General features: G+C 40.6%; 1 protein-coding gene across 1 annotated transcript in view; it reads left to right on the forward strand.

Annotated features, from left to right (window-relative positions):
• The window catches only part of LOC140331783 (uncharacterized), a gene marked incomplete at its 3' end in the record, with an annotated part of 45334 nt that overhangs the window by 22608 nt on the left and 6037 nt on the right, over positions 1–16689 (forward strand). The window contains 5 exon segments of the mRNA XM_072413060.1: positions 1004–1226; positions 2017–2064; positions 12570–12674; positions 15007–15090; positions 16023–16124. Of these exon segments, the coding sequence (XP_072269161.1) occupies positions 1019–1226; positions 2017–2064; positions 12570–12674; positions 15007–15090; positions 16023–16124 (547 nt within the window).

The following is a 16689-nucleotide window of genomic DNA, read 5'->3' on the forward strand; positions in this document are numbered from 1 at the left end:
TGTTAGTAACGTGGAAAATCACTTCTTACTCTGGTTTTACTTTACTGCTTTTCCTATTAGTTTTCTCTTTCCAGCTAATGATGCTATTGTCTGCCTTTAGGTTTGGGTTTCCTCTGTATGATCAGCCATCACAAGCTTATTTTTTTTTTTTTTCTGTTAAATCTGAGCTGTTCAGTTTTTTGATGAGTTTGCCACAATCTCTTTGGATTAGTGTGAGCACAGGCAGCCTCTATATTAAGGCTCAGATCTCTGCTTTTTCTACATGTTCTAAATAGGGCTCTTTTCAGCAGCTGCAGCATTATTTGGATTTATGTCTATTTTTATGACAGCATGGCTTAATCTGTGCAGAGGAAAGATTGTGGGGAGTGGGGTGGAGGATTTCTTATTCCCACTTTATTTCCAAGTAAACTTTTTGTATGTTCCTATCTCACTCTTACGTGTACTGGTCAAATGTGATTATTTTTAATGATGATTCATATATCTCTACACCATATGACTGATTGTATGTATGCATGGGGATTTACAGTTTCTTTTAATGCCCATTTAGATCATATTACTCCCTTTTTTAACTTTGTTGGCCGATTATCATCTACAGCAGTCTTTTACAATTTAACTGGCAGCTTGTCGTTAGTAAATAAATGGATTCTGATAAAACCAGTATAGATTAGGCCTTGAGTATCAGAGATTTTTGTCATTTGTGTTGGACCTCTCTTAGGGTCAGTGACACCTGTAAGCATCATTCAGAGCAGTAGTCACTAGCAAGATCTGAAGTCCAGTATCAATAGGCCCCTAAATGTCTTGGGGTTTTTTTTTTTTTTTTTTTTTTTTACATTTGCTTTGGGGAAAACACCAGCCAAATATGTTGAATTGCATGGATTAGTGTCTACAGTCCGTTCAGCATTTATTGTTGCAGAATATGTTAATGTTCAAATGATGGTTGGAAGAGTTTGGATATATTGATTTGCTCCTAGTTTTCAATACCATCTTGTTCTTTTATTTTCAGACCTAGAAGTAGGCAATGGCTGACCTGGAACTTGGCGATGCCCTGAAAGAGCCTGTACCAGAGATTGAACCTGAAATCAAGCGGGACTTCATCAGCTCTCTGGAGGCAGAGCCCTATGATGATGAGATTGGAGAGACTTGTGACAAGACCGACTACGTTCCATTGCTAGATGATGATGAGACGGAACCAAAAACTAAACTTGCTGATGGAGGCCATGCAGAGCGTGAGTTAATGTCTGTTCTGTGGTTTGACAGATCCATCAGCTGTACTGTGGTGGAGGGGAGACACTAAAAAAAAAATTTTGGTTTAATTGAGTTTTTGATTATACACAATATTGTGCCTTAAAATGTTCTAATTGTCTAGCTGGGCCCCGGTTGTGACAACCTTGGATTTCTTGTTTCAGGCACTGGGATATAAAGATGAGTATTCAGGGAGCTTACAGTAAATGAGCAGCACTGTATGTATCAGTTTGTTAATGGGTCACTGAATAAGCAGGTGGCATAGTATGCCCCTGCAAATCAAGAGCAATGAACAATTACAAATATTTTAACCCAACTGGTTGATTCTGACAGTCGCTGTGACTCCTTCCCAATGGTAAGGATCATCGATCTTGTAGATCCTCTGAAGTGTTGTCACTACAGTGCTCATTCTCCCAGTCCGCTAACAACCATTACATGGAACTTCTAGGTTCCCACATCACATCAATGCCTGCAGGTTGATTTGAATGCTTTGACTGACCGCTTCATTCTTCTCTGCATGGCCTTGGGGCTGTAAAAAAAAAAAAGAGCTTTGCAGAGCCAAAAAAGTGGTCACCTGACCTGCATAATGAGGCGTTTGCTAACAAAAATAAATGTTAATGTGCCCTATCCTTAAAACTGGTGAAAATGTTTACAGTAAAAAATTATTGAAACAGAAAATGTTTTACAGTATTCTTTGATCAGTTACTATACTGCTATGATCAGTTGTTTCAATTTCAAAGTTCAAGTAACTTATTTTATTTTCATCCCAAGCAGCAGTGGTTGCGAATGGCGAGCACGGCACAGGAGACATTGGTGTTTCAGGTATGCGATTCTGTACCTTTCCTCTTTACGTCACTCCCTAAACGGTACATGGCTTCTTGATAGATGATATTTAGTGCACATGTTATGCTAGTTGTCATGTCAACTGGCAATGGGGTGCACTGGGGAGTGCAGCTACCCTCAATCTGCCCATGTGTGACCAAACTACTTTTTTTTTTTTTTTCTTTTTTTTTCTTTTTTGGGAGATGCTAAAAGTCAATAACTCCTTGGTTCTAGCCATAGGTTTTGCAACTCTCAGTGGCACAAGATCCAAAAGATGTCCCTAAACCCTGCAGTCTGTACATTTAAACCCCCCTGTGCATCAGGCATTTATACTTGAATGGATGAGGATAAAATCTCCTTATTCATTGGTCTGGTACTCTTTCTTCGGTAGCATTGCATGAGCATTTTATGTAATATTTTTTTTTTTTTTTGTGTGTGATTTATTTCATGCGTGTCAGCATTTTCAAAAATATTCATAGGGCTATTTACGGCTTCATCATTGCGGTGTAGAAATGATGGGGAAAACTTACCCTGTCGAACATGTAGCACTGTGTGCAGAATCTCCCCTCATGACAAGATAGCAACCATAAAGTCACTAGCAGGAAAGTCATCTTTGTTTTTCACCAATGTAACATTGGGGTTCTAATAGGGTTGGTGCAAAATACAAACCCTCAAACGTTTTTTTATAATGAGCTGCTTGCTGTAGGTAACAGCACTTTAAAATCAAAGCATTCTGCACTTTTTTTGATAGTTTCCTTGTGATAATGCTTTGTTTCTTAGGCTGCCTTGGCATCTCTGGATATACTATAGCCTCCGGGCTTGTTGGTATACCTGAAAAATAACTGCGTCGGTGCATGACACACTTGGCAGCCCGATTATAATAATGAGGTGTATCCAGTGTTGTGGAGATTCTGCCAGCAGTTTTTTTGTGTGGGTTTTTTTTTTTATTCTCTGTAGCACCAATGAATTATTTAGAGCTCCGTCTTTTAGCTACTTGTCATTGCTATGTGCTCATGTGTGCTGCACTTTGATCATTGCTGTAGTGATGTATAAATGTCTGACTGCGTGTGCGTGCTCTTCTACATACCTAGCAATGGTTGACAAGGATGTATGTTGGAAATCGGCACTTCTTACAAACTTTCTCTTTGCTGCCTGCACATTTTATCCATTCATTTGGGTTGTAATAAAAAATCCCAAATGATGATCTAAATAAAAACAGTTTGCAAAGTTTTTGTCCAGTACCTTCAGTGATGGTACTTGAAAATGGGGAAAAAAAACCTTTGAAATGTTACTTTTTTATATAACATTGCTAATCAATGGATTTAGGGTCCCAACTGGTAGTCAGCAGAAGGGCCCCGGTATACGTGTCATTGGGAGGAAGCTACCTACTGGTCAGAGGTGTGTATCAAATAGAGAATAGGGGCCATTGGTTATATATGAGAGGCAGAAACTGCTTATGGCCCAAGGATCTAAAGTTAAGCAGCTCCGTTCTATACTTATCTATCCCTGCAGTTGTCACAGCAGAGGGCAGCAATCGGTGATTAGGAAGTACAGATGAGCAGACAGGAAGAGATTTTATTTATAGTCCTTCGAGGTACAGACATAAATGCAGGGGCGCATGAAATCTCAGCCAAACATTGAAGCTTCTAACTGGGTACTTCCTGAGAATGTGGGGATAGTCGTTACCTTGTGCTGTATCTGCTAATAAATACATAAAATAAAAAATACACATTCTACTCAGAAGTGCTTATTGCTGCTTTTCCATCGTCATTGCTTTATCCTGGTCGTATTTGTAGCTTCATTTTATTCCACTTCCATCTTTGTATTTCTCATGCACATTGTGAACACCTTTTCTAAATCAGATCCTAGCCGAACATCCGTTAATCTAAGCTGACCACGTCCCAATTTTTTTTTCCCCTTATAGCCATTTAATTTAAATATAATTTTTTTTTTTTATTTTTTAGATCATATCCTATCTTTCAAATCAAGACTGGGGAAACATGAGTGTAGGGTATGAATTTTGGGCAGTACAGTAGCTCAGTGGTTAGCACTCCGGCCTTTTCAGCGCTAGGTTCGAATCTCGGCCAGGACACTATCTGCATGGAGTATGCAGGTTCTCCCCGTGTTTGTGTGGGTTTCCTCCGGGTACTCCAGTTTCCTCCCACATTCCAAAAACATGCAGTTAGGTTAATTGGCTTCCCCTCAAAATTGACCTTAGACTACATTAATGACATATGACTATGGTAGGGACATTAGGTTGTGAGCTCCTTTTAGGGACAGTTAGTGAAATGACTATCAACTTTGTACAGCGCTGTGTAATATGATGGCGCTATATAAATACTGAATAATCATTTTGGTGCTTGTTGGAGGCATTTTCCCTTCCCGCACACCTTAGATAAGAAGGCAAAGTTTGGCTCCCATAATACTTATAGGCTCCTTCCATTTTTTGTGTGATGTTAATCAGCCTTTGGGCAGAGACTGCACTTTTGTGAGGGTGGCAGGTTATGGAATGCTCCTAGTCTGTGCTCTCTATTGCAAGAACAAAAGATAAGTAATAAATTGTATTCAGCAGCCTCTGGTTGTAAAACAATTTATTGCTAAAGGGGTGCCACTGCTGAACTCCCCCTGAGGTTTTTTTTTCCATCCCTGGCTACATATGGTGTCTGTACTTTTTTTTTTATATCTGACCTGAAACAAACCAGTAAACACAAGTCAAAACTCCAAATCTGCACACTTTTGTATGGGTGGGAGACTTCAGTTATTGAAAAGTCTCCTTGTCATAAACTTCTTCTGTGTAGTTTATTATAAGGAAGGCTGCTATTATGGAGGGAGGGGGGAGGAGAGAACCAGGTTGTCTGTTTAAAATGTGTAACTTGGAGGAAAACCAGGCAAATGCTGCAGTAAGAATTTTTTCCTGTAACATTCGCCCTAGGCATGGTTGGGATTTCTCCTTGATTTTGGTAAATATGCTCCCTTTCTTAAGCCTCAGATAATCTCACAGGTTACATGTGCATCAATAGCTTGCAGGTATATGAATGCTGGTAATTTCATCCTCCTCCACTGAAGCTCCCAACTTAGAATGATGGTTCTGTACGGTTTCCTGTTTTACTAACCACTTGTGCTTTGTGCCTCTCTCCTTCCTTCTACCTCCTCCCTGGTCCTTGTTTCTCCTCTAGAATCTTAGAATATTGCTCCTCTCACTGGGACACCATTCTGCTTCCTCTACTCCTTCCAATACACGCTCCCTCTGACTAGTGGATAGAAGGCACGGCTGTCTGCACTAGGTCCTCTGCTGAAGCCTACTCCTTCTCCTCTTCTCGCTCTGCACTGCTGCGCTTGCCGAATCTCTCTGTCTTCGTGTAAGCACGCCATGGACACCTAAACCTGCTTTATTGCACATTGGTCATTAGATTTTTACCATATGATAGAACAGTTAGTGAAAGGAAAGTTTGGCCCCAAAGAAAGTCTGTTTTCCTACGAGAAGGACCTGGTGCAGCCTTTTCCCCTCTCTTCACATAGGAAACACATTGTCTGATCTGACTGCGCCCTGTTCATGGAATGACTAGAATGTAGTGCCTTTCATCATACCTGCAGAAACTGTTCATCTTTTACTCACATTGGATTCCTGGGCTTCCACTGCAGATTTTTGTGTCACTAACCTTCAATAAATGATTTTGCTTTCCCTTCTGCTTTTAACTTTCTTTCAATGTGCTAATGTGTGCTGCAGAATAACACAATGTTATGTATGTGTGTCTAATATATTGAGCTCGTGCTCACACTGCATGTCGGTGTAACTGCTGTAACCGTTGTGTGCGATGCATTGTCTGTGTCTGACTGTATGTGTTCGGTGGGAAATGTGTGGATTCTAAACAAGAGCAACTTACACCTGTGTTGAGAGAGAATTTCTTGGCTCCGCTAAGCAGCCTCACAGAAGTGGGTGCTGGCTCGATCTGAGCCATTGTCATTAAAATACTTAAAAACAGCCCTGGCAGAACTTTGAAAATTCTTAATGCTTCATTATTTAACACAGAGATGCTGTCTTTATTTGGCTTGTTCCCCCCCAAATGATGAAAGCTAGTCGGTGGAGTGTCTGTCATCTTTTGCTAATAAAGCTGGGAAGTATTATGGATCTGTGGATGGCAAAGACTGTTTGTTTCTGTTATATGTGCCCTAATGTGGCATATTAAGAGCTTTTCTTGGCACCAATTAACATCCCTTTGAGATAATTAAGAATTAATTGGCAGGTGCATTTGACCTGCAGCTGACAGTCTGACCTGCACTTAACATCGACCGTTCTATTCCTACTTGTATAGAAATGCAAAACCTCTGTGACACAAACCAAATGATTGTGCCACAGGTTTGAAAGGCTGTCTACTCATGAATGGAGCTGTAAGCTATTGCTACTTACCAGCCATTAGATACCACGGCAGCCCCAAATTCCTTTGTTCTAAATCTCAAGCCTATTGGTTTGCTCACGTCCCTTCTTCGTGCTAGGAAACCTTTCCTCTGATGTTTGAGACATGGCAAAAGGGTTGGGGCTTCTGTAGCCCTAATACTTCCAGACCTTCTGTGATAATGCAAGTCCTCTATAATTAGTATACGGTGAGCATTCATCCAAGGACAGGAAGCGTTGTAATGTCATCAGGCCAAAAAGATGGGAAAAACTCCTCCTACACAAACCTGTTTTCAGAGCATTGTGGGCACCTGGAGAGGTAACTTTATACACTTTATGTCCCTTTAATATTTATTTGTCCTAAGGATTTATTTTGCATTTTGTGATGAGATTCCATTTTGATTATTACATGACAAGCTATATTTGAATTGGTCTGCAGTCTTTACTTCTAGAAGTTGTCACGCAAGTAAAGTATCTGAGATGGAGATTTCCTTCTCCATTAAGCTCATCACTTTGAAAAGCTGAAATCCCCTTTTCTTAGTAATTAGGCTGAAATTTGGCTGTCGAGGAGGAATGTAAATTCTCTTTTGGCTTTCACATGCTTTAATCCCTGGGAAATTTACATCAGCATTCCCTCTGTGCAAACAGCAGCTGTAATATGCTCACTTATAATTTATATCATCAGGCTGCTTCACGCCGTGTCACTTGTAAACCTCATCTAGTGCTTCTGGTATGTCTAGAGCAACCTTTTAAATATGTGGACCCCTGGAATAACTTTTAGGGTCCTTAGGGATCCCCGACTATAATTATAATATCCATAAATCACAGTACATTAGTGTGGGGATCAGTGGGAAGATTTCCTCTTTCATTGCTGACCAGTGGGAGGAATGTCACCCTTACAGATAGCCAAAAAGATCATTGGGGTCACTTACACTGACCTGAGGGGAACAAATTCCTCTCACAGGGATCACAATGAATTCCAGAAATCCAGTTGCAAATTCTGTCTGAATAGTTTACACCCCTTTGGGTGTAAATCCAAAGGGGTGTAAACCAGGTTCAGACAAATCTTTGCCAGGTATAAAGGATTAAGATTTTATATGCCTGATGAACAAGTTGCTTAAATGCCTGCAGCCTATGAGATCAGTGATGGCTTATTTTATACCTGCTTGTTAGGATTATGGAAATACCTCAATGACCATAGTGCACTTTAAGGTACCCCATGGCATTGTGCAGTTCTGCTTTGCATTATACCAGTTTAGTAGATTTATGCCAAGGAGATTATTTCTCTACGGGTCCATAACCCCCTGAATAAAATGTGCACATGCTTATTAAAGTGAGCTGTGCAGTTGTGATGTGGTGTGTTTGCAGGTGTGCATATTGGGGTACCATTTCAAATGAATGACCCCACATTGCACTAACATATAAGGTGCAATGCCGTATTTTAAAGGACTCTAAGGAATACCCAGCTGGAGATATTTAGAATCTTACCTCGTGTGAAATATTGGACATTACCTTTCTACTTCTGGAAAGATTGATAAGTGTTAGTGTCTTTTATTCCATAAATACTTATTTGAGTTTATCTAGGTAAAGAGATATCCACATTCACTCAGAGCTTCTCCATTATAATCCGTGTTTTGTAAACCTAAAAAAATGCAGTTCCCATATTGTTTATATAGCCATATCCTTACATGGAAGCAAAAGTGTTTCTTATATTCTCTGTGACAAAAATAATATTTTGCTGCTTGTGCAGTCTATCCATAAAGAAACGTGTAGATCTCCAATGTACTGACCAATCAATTTTGTGGGTTTTTTTTAGCATGTAAATACAAAATATTTTTTACAAATACCTATCATTGTGATTTTTGGCATTCTCAGTGATAAGTACATTACTCCCCTTACCACATGTAATGGCTTTGGTTTGCTGTCTATACAAAGAAATTGTTTTTTATTTTATTTTATCTTCCAATGACCGGCTTCCTCCTCAAACCACTTTACAAGCTAGGATGGCAAAACGGATTAGCAATGTTTTATTCTAGATCTAGAAAAGCAGTCAGATTTCTGTGACCTACTTATGAGATTTGTCACATAGTGTGTACTGACTGTAAAAGTAGAGCACAGAAAAAGCTGCAAAATATCTCATACTGTATAGAATGATTTGTTCCCAATTTCTGGCTCTCATGTTTTCTCTGAGACATGCAAGAAGAACAGAAAATGGCTTCACAATGAATCAGATTTTTCCATGTAGACCAGCTCTGGTCTTTGTAAAATAGCAATAGATTTCGTCCATGTTACCACAAAATAGTCAAATGTTATGTTTAGTCTTTGTTTAATGTACAGCACTGCATAATATGTTGGAACTATATAAATCCTGTTTAAGAGTAAATGGCAAACCATAGAAAGTTGTCACATTGTGGGTCTGCTGCCGTTGAAGGGTTACAATATACTTCTATAAATTAATAAATCTTCTACAAATTATTATTCCTACAATTATGCTTCCCAACAAACCCCATTTTAATAAAAGAAATCCTTACCACAGATGAATATTTCTCCAAACAAAATCCATTATTAGGCTCAAACCAGAGAAGGCCGACCTGCACAGATGGGAAAATCCATAAAAGAAGGGAACCAAGCAAGCAATCCTAGATGCAAATCTAAAATGTATATTCCCTCAGTCTAGTATAAGAAATAATATACAAAACTGTCTGCATGGGGTCTGAGGGTTACACAAGAAATGTCAGACTTGCATGTGACCCCGGACCTGCAGGTTGGGTACCATAGATTCATAGAAAGAGACAATATAAGAGGAAAGAAAGGGCGGCTTCTTATGGCAACATAGGTGATTTACTTGATGAAAGTGTTACAGCATTCTATGCTATATAGAGCTCAACCTAGCTAAAGGTCAGTACATATAAGGAGAATGGCACATTATACATCATAAGGTGTCAGTATTATATATTCATCTCGATGCATCCAAAACATATAGTTGTCCGTCCTGACTGGTTTCGCTGTATGGAGAAAAGCGACTTTCTGAAAGATGGGGGTTGATTTGGAAATATAATATGTTTACCAATAATAAAAAGGTTATATTAAGTTACTGGAGCATGTGAGTATGCAATGTTTAGGCCACATAACCCCAACCCATCTTCTACTCTGCAAATCCATAGATGGGGTTTTGACTTTCTAACATTTTGCTTGGTAGGATTTATAATATCTCTATATAAAATTCCTGAGATTTCCCATTGCCTCTCATAAAGCTGTAAATATGTTCCTAACATCTGTTGGGCTGCAGGATCTGCACAATGGGGTTAAAAAGTTTTATACATTGGTTTAATTTTAGGTTCATTTCCTTTTGTTCACAAAGCCCTGAAGATATTTTCTGTTAAGACACAAACTCCACATTGAGAAACTGAAAGATATGTGCTGGAACTTCTATTATAGAAGCAGAAGATTCTGCAGAGACAACACGTTGGTATATTTACTCCTTCTGGGCGATTGATTCTTTAGATGAGGCTCTGACAGTAAATTGTCTTCCTGATTAGATTTTTAGGAATAGAATGTGGGTCAGCAGAAGTGTTTGTAGATCCAGCCTGGGGGTGATGTCAGTCATCGGGATGTGCAGGCTGCTTGTCTTTATTCTCCAAATGTGATGCATAAACCTTCCTACAGCAGCCAGTATAGGCATATGTCTTAAAGGGGAACTCTCTTGCTATATACTAGTCAGGAGGCAGGTCGGGCCTTAATCTACAGTCATATTGTACATAGAGTTCCACAGGAAGATATTTCTGGCCTGTTACCCCAATTAGATCTGGCAGTTGTATGGGGAGAGCGCAGCTCCAGTTGTCATGGTAATCGTACTGGGTTCATCTTCATGTCGGTGAAGACTTCTCCCACCAACAAGTTCATGCCGTGCTGTGACATTTGGATCTTAGAATAGATGGAAGGTTTATACCCATCTTTTCATTAATAAGAACATTCAGCCATTTAAATGTATGGCCAATTTCTTACCTGTACTCCTCTGATTTCATTTCACTAAAGATTTCTTACAGCAGTCTTACTATTGCCTACTTTCCTGTCCTCTGTAAAAAGGTAATTGGGATGTAGTAGATCAGTTGATTTTGTTTCTAATGATGTATAATTGTCCTTCGGGGATATGTCTGTGTTCTCCTGCCATATAACCCCCTAGATGTGTAAAGTTTGGAGGTTTTCTAAGATGGGCCATATTCTGTCTAGACGCTCACAATCCTAGATACACAGCTGTGTTGCCAGCCAGCTCCGCTTCCTCTGCCAGTTTGCTTGCAGCCATTTTCTGATCAGTAACTGAATGTGACATTGTTCACTGCAAACCTCCTCCCCGGCCTGGCAGGATTGCTTCTATTCTGGGAAATGGGGGCCTGTCAGCTGCAGGACGCACAAACATGGATGCCATATAAAATCCATAAGCTAGTACAAGCACCATGCCCATCCTGGACAAGGCTTCTGGGTTTTACAGATATGATAAAATTAAGTGTTCAGGTTATAAAATGGCACAAGAGGAAAGGAATCTTTTCAAGAGTTTGCAATCTAAGAATCCCTATTTGACATCTGTTTCTGATCAGATAACTAGATCACCATGTGCTTGACTAAAGCTGATGGGATAATGTAAAGCTAGGGACCTGTCCCTCCACAATCATCATAGCATGCATGCAGCCTCTGTGCCGGGGGGCGGCTCTGTCCCCCGTAACATGCGTGCAGCCTGTGTGCCGGATCTGTTCCAGCGATTCTGACTATGAAGCCCAAACCTGTGTGTGTGTGTGTGCAGGGATATTCACATTACTGGATCCGTTTTGTTTTTAGCACCATCTGCTTTTTGCGCTCTCGTCATCACCCCTGAGAAGCCTGGATGTCAAACTGTTTTAGTTAACTCATCATAGGCCCAATAAAAGCCGCTTTTGTGTTTTTTTTTTTTTTTTTTTTTTTTTTTTTTTGCTTCTAAAACTGCATTTTCCTCCAGAGAATTCCTTTTGGTACTTAGACAAGTGATGCATGAAATATGTGCAGTGTTCATTAAAGGAAGTTTCCCGCTAAATATAAATGGATGAGAGAGATAATAGGGAGCACTGGATAGCGCTTACATAACCATGGCACCCTGGTTGCTCCTATGTTCTAAGTAGGTCATGTAGTTTGTGTGATGATATGCTTTCTCACTTATGCTTCACGGCATTAGGGGCAGAAGCTGCTGTGTACTGAGAGCTCTCAAAAACAGACTGCAGCATTTTATGCACTAATCTCTGTCATGGCTCTGGCAACTTCTGCCTTGTCATCACACTAAGGATTGCACATTCAGGGGTCCTGCAGGCTGCTGTGCTATGAATACAGCTAAACTCCAGACAAATGGCTGATTACACAGATGAAATCACTTAAAGGGGAACCATTGTTCTTGCTAAAGAATTTGCACTTTTGTCTATCTAGTCTTGTGGTTTGCACTGCCATATCCTGGCAGGGCAAGAAACGACATTTTTTAGTAATGCTTGCAGGTTTTGTCCCTCCTGATGGAAGTTAAAAGGAGAAGTAGAGGAATGAGCGCATCGGACATTCAGTCCCCCGGACCACGCTTGCAGCCTCTGTGCCGGGGGGGCAGATATGTCCCGCTTACCATGCAATGCAGCCTTTGTGCCGCCAAGACAAAGTTCCTTATACTGCTTGCCTTCAGATCATAAAATTATATAAAAATATTTCACATCTGCCATCCTTAGTCCTTTAGACCTTGTACCAAACAAATGTCTACAAACCACAACCCCCTCATAGACACATTTCCTGAGCACGACATGTAATTGTGAAACTCTGCCGGGCTGTCTGCATTTTAGTGTTTTGCTAAAGATTTTGTTAAGCTAAGATTTATTTTTTAATACTCCTCATTTTTATTGGTTTATGTAAGCTGTATGATGTGAGCTGGAGGAATTGGCAAGCCATGTAACTGGGTTGTCCAGTTCTCTATTTTGTCTTCTCCCTTGCCAAGGTAACCATCGGTGTTCAGCGCTGATTTGTCTGTAATGGTTCACACACCAATGACCATGTCCAGCGCCTACTAGTTTTGGACCTCATCTGGACCAGTAACTTTATCCTATTATTTCAGATCCGTTTGGGCCAAAGCTTGATGAAGATGTCTTGGTGGATATTTTACTCCCTCCGGACGATGTGCAGATCTTTTCTCCTCTTCAAGACACAGAACCTCTTCCTGGTACATGATTGTCACCCTGATACTATATATAACCCAGCTCAGCTGCAGAGCCGTCCTGACACATCATACATCATCTGTGTCTCGCAGTGCGCACCACATGTCGCCTATAAATCAGGGGACATGTGCTGTCTAGAGGGATCGGTTTACCCAAATCTTTATTTTTCAAATGGGGTCCCTTCTCTAAAAGGGAAATATACTGCACCCCCACAAGTGTCTGTATCTTCCCTGTGTGAAAAAATACAATATGGCCTGGTCCCTGGCTTACCTGGAGACAGACAAAAGTGACAGGCCCAACTAAGCATGTATAGAGAGCGTAATAATCACCCTAAGTGATCCAGGAGTGCCCTCTCTAGCAGAGGAAATCCAGCTCTTTAGGTCTATACCATATTACTCGGACACAGGAGAAGGCAGGCATGGGGAACTTCTGGTTGTGGCCTGTCACTAAAGTTAGGTATCATTAACCATAATGGATTCCATCCAGCTTCCAGTCTGTCTCTGCATACTGCATAAAATAATCGCCTTCTCAGATAGCAGAAGGTGGAGCAAAAATACAGCATGGGTTGATAGATTTCACAACCCATCCCGCTGCTTGGCTCTGCTTTGTGTTTTTCCACTTCTACTTGTATGGACTATTGCATGTGAGCTCCAAGTTATACAGACACTGATGTTCTCATCTTGCTGTGTGTTTTGTATAAATTGCATGCAAGTTCCATCTTCTGTCACCCATTTGATTATATATAATCTCCACCTATTGCTGTCTTAACTCTTAATGTCTATGTGCAGACTGCCTTGTAGCATATAATCTTCATTCTATGCAGACTTCCTTATGGTGGCCATGTACTGGTCAGTGGTTGCATGAGCAGTGTAAACTATCAACGGCTCTTTTATCAATCAATTATTCAGGTTGCCTCCTTGTACCCATCAACCAGGAGAGCCTACCTGCAGCACTGAGCATTTCCGAATAACCACTGGCCAATGGAGCGCTCTGCAATGATTACACTGGCATTGCTGCATTGGTATAACCTGCAAGTAATGCACCCCATTGGATAGCAGTTACGGGCTTTGTGCTGCAAATCTGACCAAGAATGGGCACTCCAGATCAATGTTCATAGATCATTTAAACATTGATCAAGAATGCATTTTTAGAATCCATTTTTTTTCTTAATATGGCCACCTTTAATATTAAACTATCTCCTTTTGCTGCTTGATGCCACCCATTGCTTGCAAATGGCCTGTTTGCGTCTGTCTGCGTATTTCTATGTGGAGTAACGTATAGCTATCCTTGGCATAAATGCTAAAATCGTATTCCTAACTGCACATTTTGTAGTGTTTGCATCCTAAATGACAATAAATTGAAAATTTACAACCATGATTTTCACACATAACCCATGTTTATTGTTCATAGTGATCAGTCAAAGAAATTACGTATGTAAACACCATTCCTGTTATTAGTAGTAATTAGTACTAGTAGCAGCCAATATGCATGGTTTGATCGTCCTATTCAGCGTGAGGGCTGAATACCAGTTCCTTATCAGATATGTCCGGTTCTGTTTATTTAGCAATCAGAAGCTTTTCTCCGCTCCATATTTTCTAACAATGGGGAGTGGTTGGGATCTTTGGGATGATGGTAAAACCAAATCGGTGTAACCATTTCAGGCACTAGTGGGACAATCTATGGGGGGGGGGGGTTAACAGATTTTAAATTTAGGCAGAGCTTTCAAATACTATTTTACAAATGATTCCACATATTAAATCAAATGATAAAACTTATTTGTCTTTTTTTTTTTTTTTTTCTGCACAGCTCCAAATTTAGATTGGAAGAATGAAATTCACATACACAGATGGGTCAGCATTAGGAAATATAAGAATAGATTCAGCATAGCTTTTTCCTGATATCTTTGACATCCGTCTGGCCAAAACACTAATTGAGCTGTCATTATTTGCATGTGCATGTTTCTAGGGTGGAGTGTGGAAGCGTTCAGCCTGCAGTCGGATTTTATTTCGCCTTTTATCAGAATGTGTCAGCAAGGGGATTTGATCCATGTTAAAGCCTGTTATGAGGTTGCTAAGGATCCAGTGTATTTCAAAGCCCATGCAGTGCTCAAACCCCAAATTTTTTTTTTTTTAACTGGGTGGGAAGAAATTGTAGGTGGTGTTCTTTGTATTGTAACCCCACTCATCAGTGGTGGCTGAAAAGTGCCGGGTGGTGCAAAAGAGGCCAGGGAGATCCCTGCCATGTATACAAAATACATAATTTATTTGTTGGTTTAGTAGAATTCTGCACTTGACTGGAAATAGTATAACTTGTACTTTTTGTTCCTCCTGTGTGCAGCCATGTCCGAACCTTGTTTGCTGGACTTCAACGACTCCTCTGACTTTTTCTCTCCTTTACAGAGAGAGCCTCAGATCCAAGCAGGTGCCTTTCTCCTTTTGTTATACGGCTGGTCACAGCTATGAAAATGTCTTTTAATTTTTGCCTGCACTGCTGCCTCTTCTAGCGCCTCATCATTTTTGCTGTCTTTCTGCTGCTGTTTTTTCCTGGACATTTTTAAGCTGCTTTATATGCATAAAATACTTGGATACATTTTACGCTCGTGCTTGTAGTTTTCTTGCTTGCCCAACGTCCGCTTTTACTGACTCTTCACAGATGTAGATAAACTGGCTGCCTGTAGCCTTTTAAAAAATTTAGATTTTAACAAGTAAATGAGTTTCAAATAAAGCCCTCACTGACCAACATAGCTGCAGACACTGAAGAGTGGCTGATCCCCAATATTCACTATAGATTCAGTGAAGTTGTATTTCAGCACTCTGCTCTACCTCTTCCTGTGTGTACACTAGAAATCACATTGGTGACTGGCAGGTTAGGGCAAAGCCATTTATGCTGGGAGATGGATTGGGGTGAGGCCAATGAGGGCTTGATTGCGGTTTAGGTTATGTAAATACTTGAATGTCTATAGCCTGACTACAGAGCAATTTTAAAGTGGGATTGCATTATAAAACCGAGTACCTTCTGGCCTGTGTATGCTCCATCATTTTTTATTGGGGGACAGCAGGCCTCCGAGTATTGACTTGGTGTCAATGAATTGACACGTATTACAGAGGATCATCTTCACAGGTCCGCTGTGCCCCCCCACCATGAACTACTGGTGAAAAAAATTTAGGTGGTACAAAAATTCTGTTTTACACTTGCATCTGCCTATTTGCTCACTGCTTACATTCTGCAGCACAATGCTAACTGTGGATACCAGCTGCTTTGTGCGCAACAATGGATATTTGCCAGGAAATGTGCTCCTGTGAATTTGTCCTGAGCTAAAGATTCTTCTATTGTATCCTTCTCTTCCAATACAGAAGCTGCACAGAGTGCCTTTGATGAAGGATGGCTGACTGATTCTTACTCCAAAACTGGTGATACAGACACACAAAGTGGAGATGCATCAGAGAAGACAACAGGTAACCTTTATTTACCAACTGACTCCTAGATCTTCATCCTAAAGGGCATGGATATTGAAGTTTTGGAAACTGTGCTGCTTCTTGTTCCTTGAACAGTAACCCCAGAGTTAGAGAACCTTGCCCAAAAGAGCTTACAATCTAGGAGGTGGGGAATAATGGTATAGGGTAAAGGGGGGCGATATAGAATGGTAGGTAGTGAGGGGTTAGGAGACTGTTTAAGACTGAAAGTGGGTTTTAATGTACTTTTTAAATGTGGAGAAAGTAGGAGCAAGCCAAAAGGACGAGGAAGACCATTCCAGAGAGTCGGGGTAGCTCCAGGGAAGTCTCGCAAAAGAGGTTATGAATGAGGAAGTCATCAGAGAAGTGAAGAGAGCAGCCAGGGGGGTATTTTTCTATCAGGACAGGTGACAAGAACTGTGGAGGCATTTAAAGGCAAAGTGCAGGAGCTTGAAATGGATTGGGAGCTGAAATGGAAGCCAATGTACAGGTTTGCTAGGTAGCAGAAGAGGAACGGTGGGGAGGCTGTGTATGGGGTAGGTAGGTGGGGAGGCTGTGTATGGGGTAG

This window comes from Pyxicephalus adspersus, chromosome 5 (assembly GCF_032062135.1).
Source record: "Pyxicephalus adspersus chromosome 5, UCB_Pads_2.0, whole genome shotgun sequence".
NCBI lineage: Eukaryota > Metazoa > Chordata > Amphibia > Anura > Pyxicephalidae > Pyxicephalus > Pyxicephalus adspersus.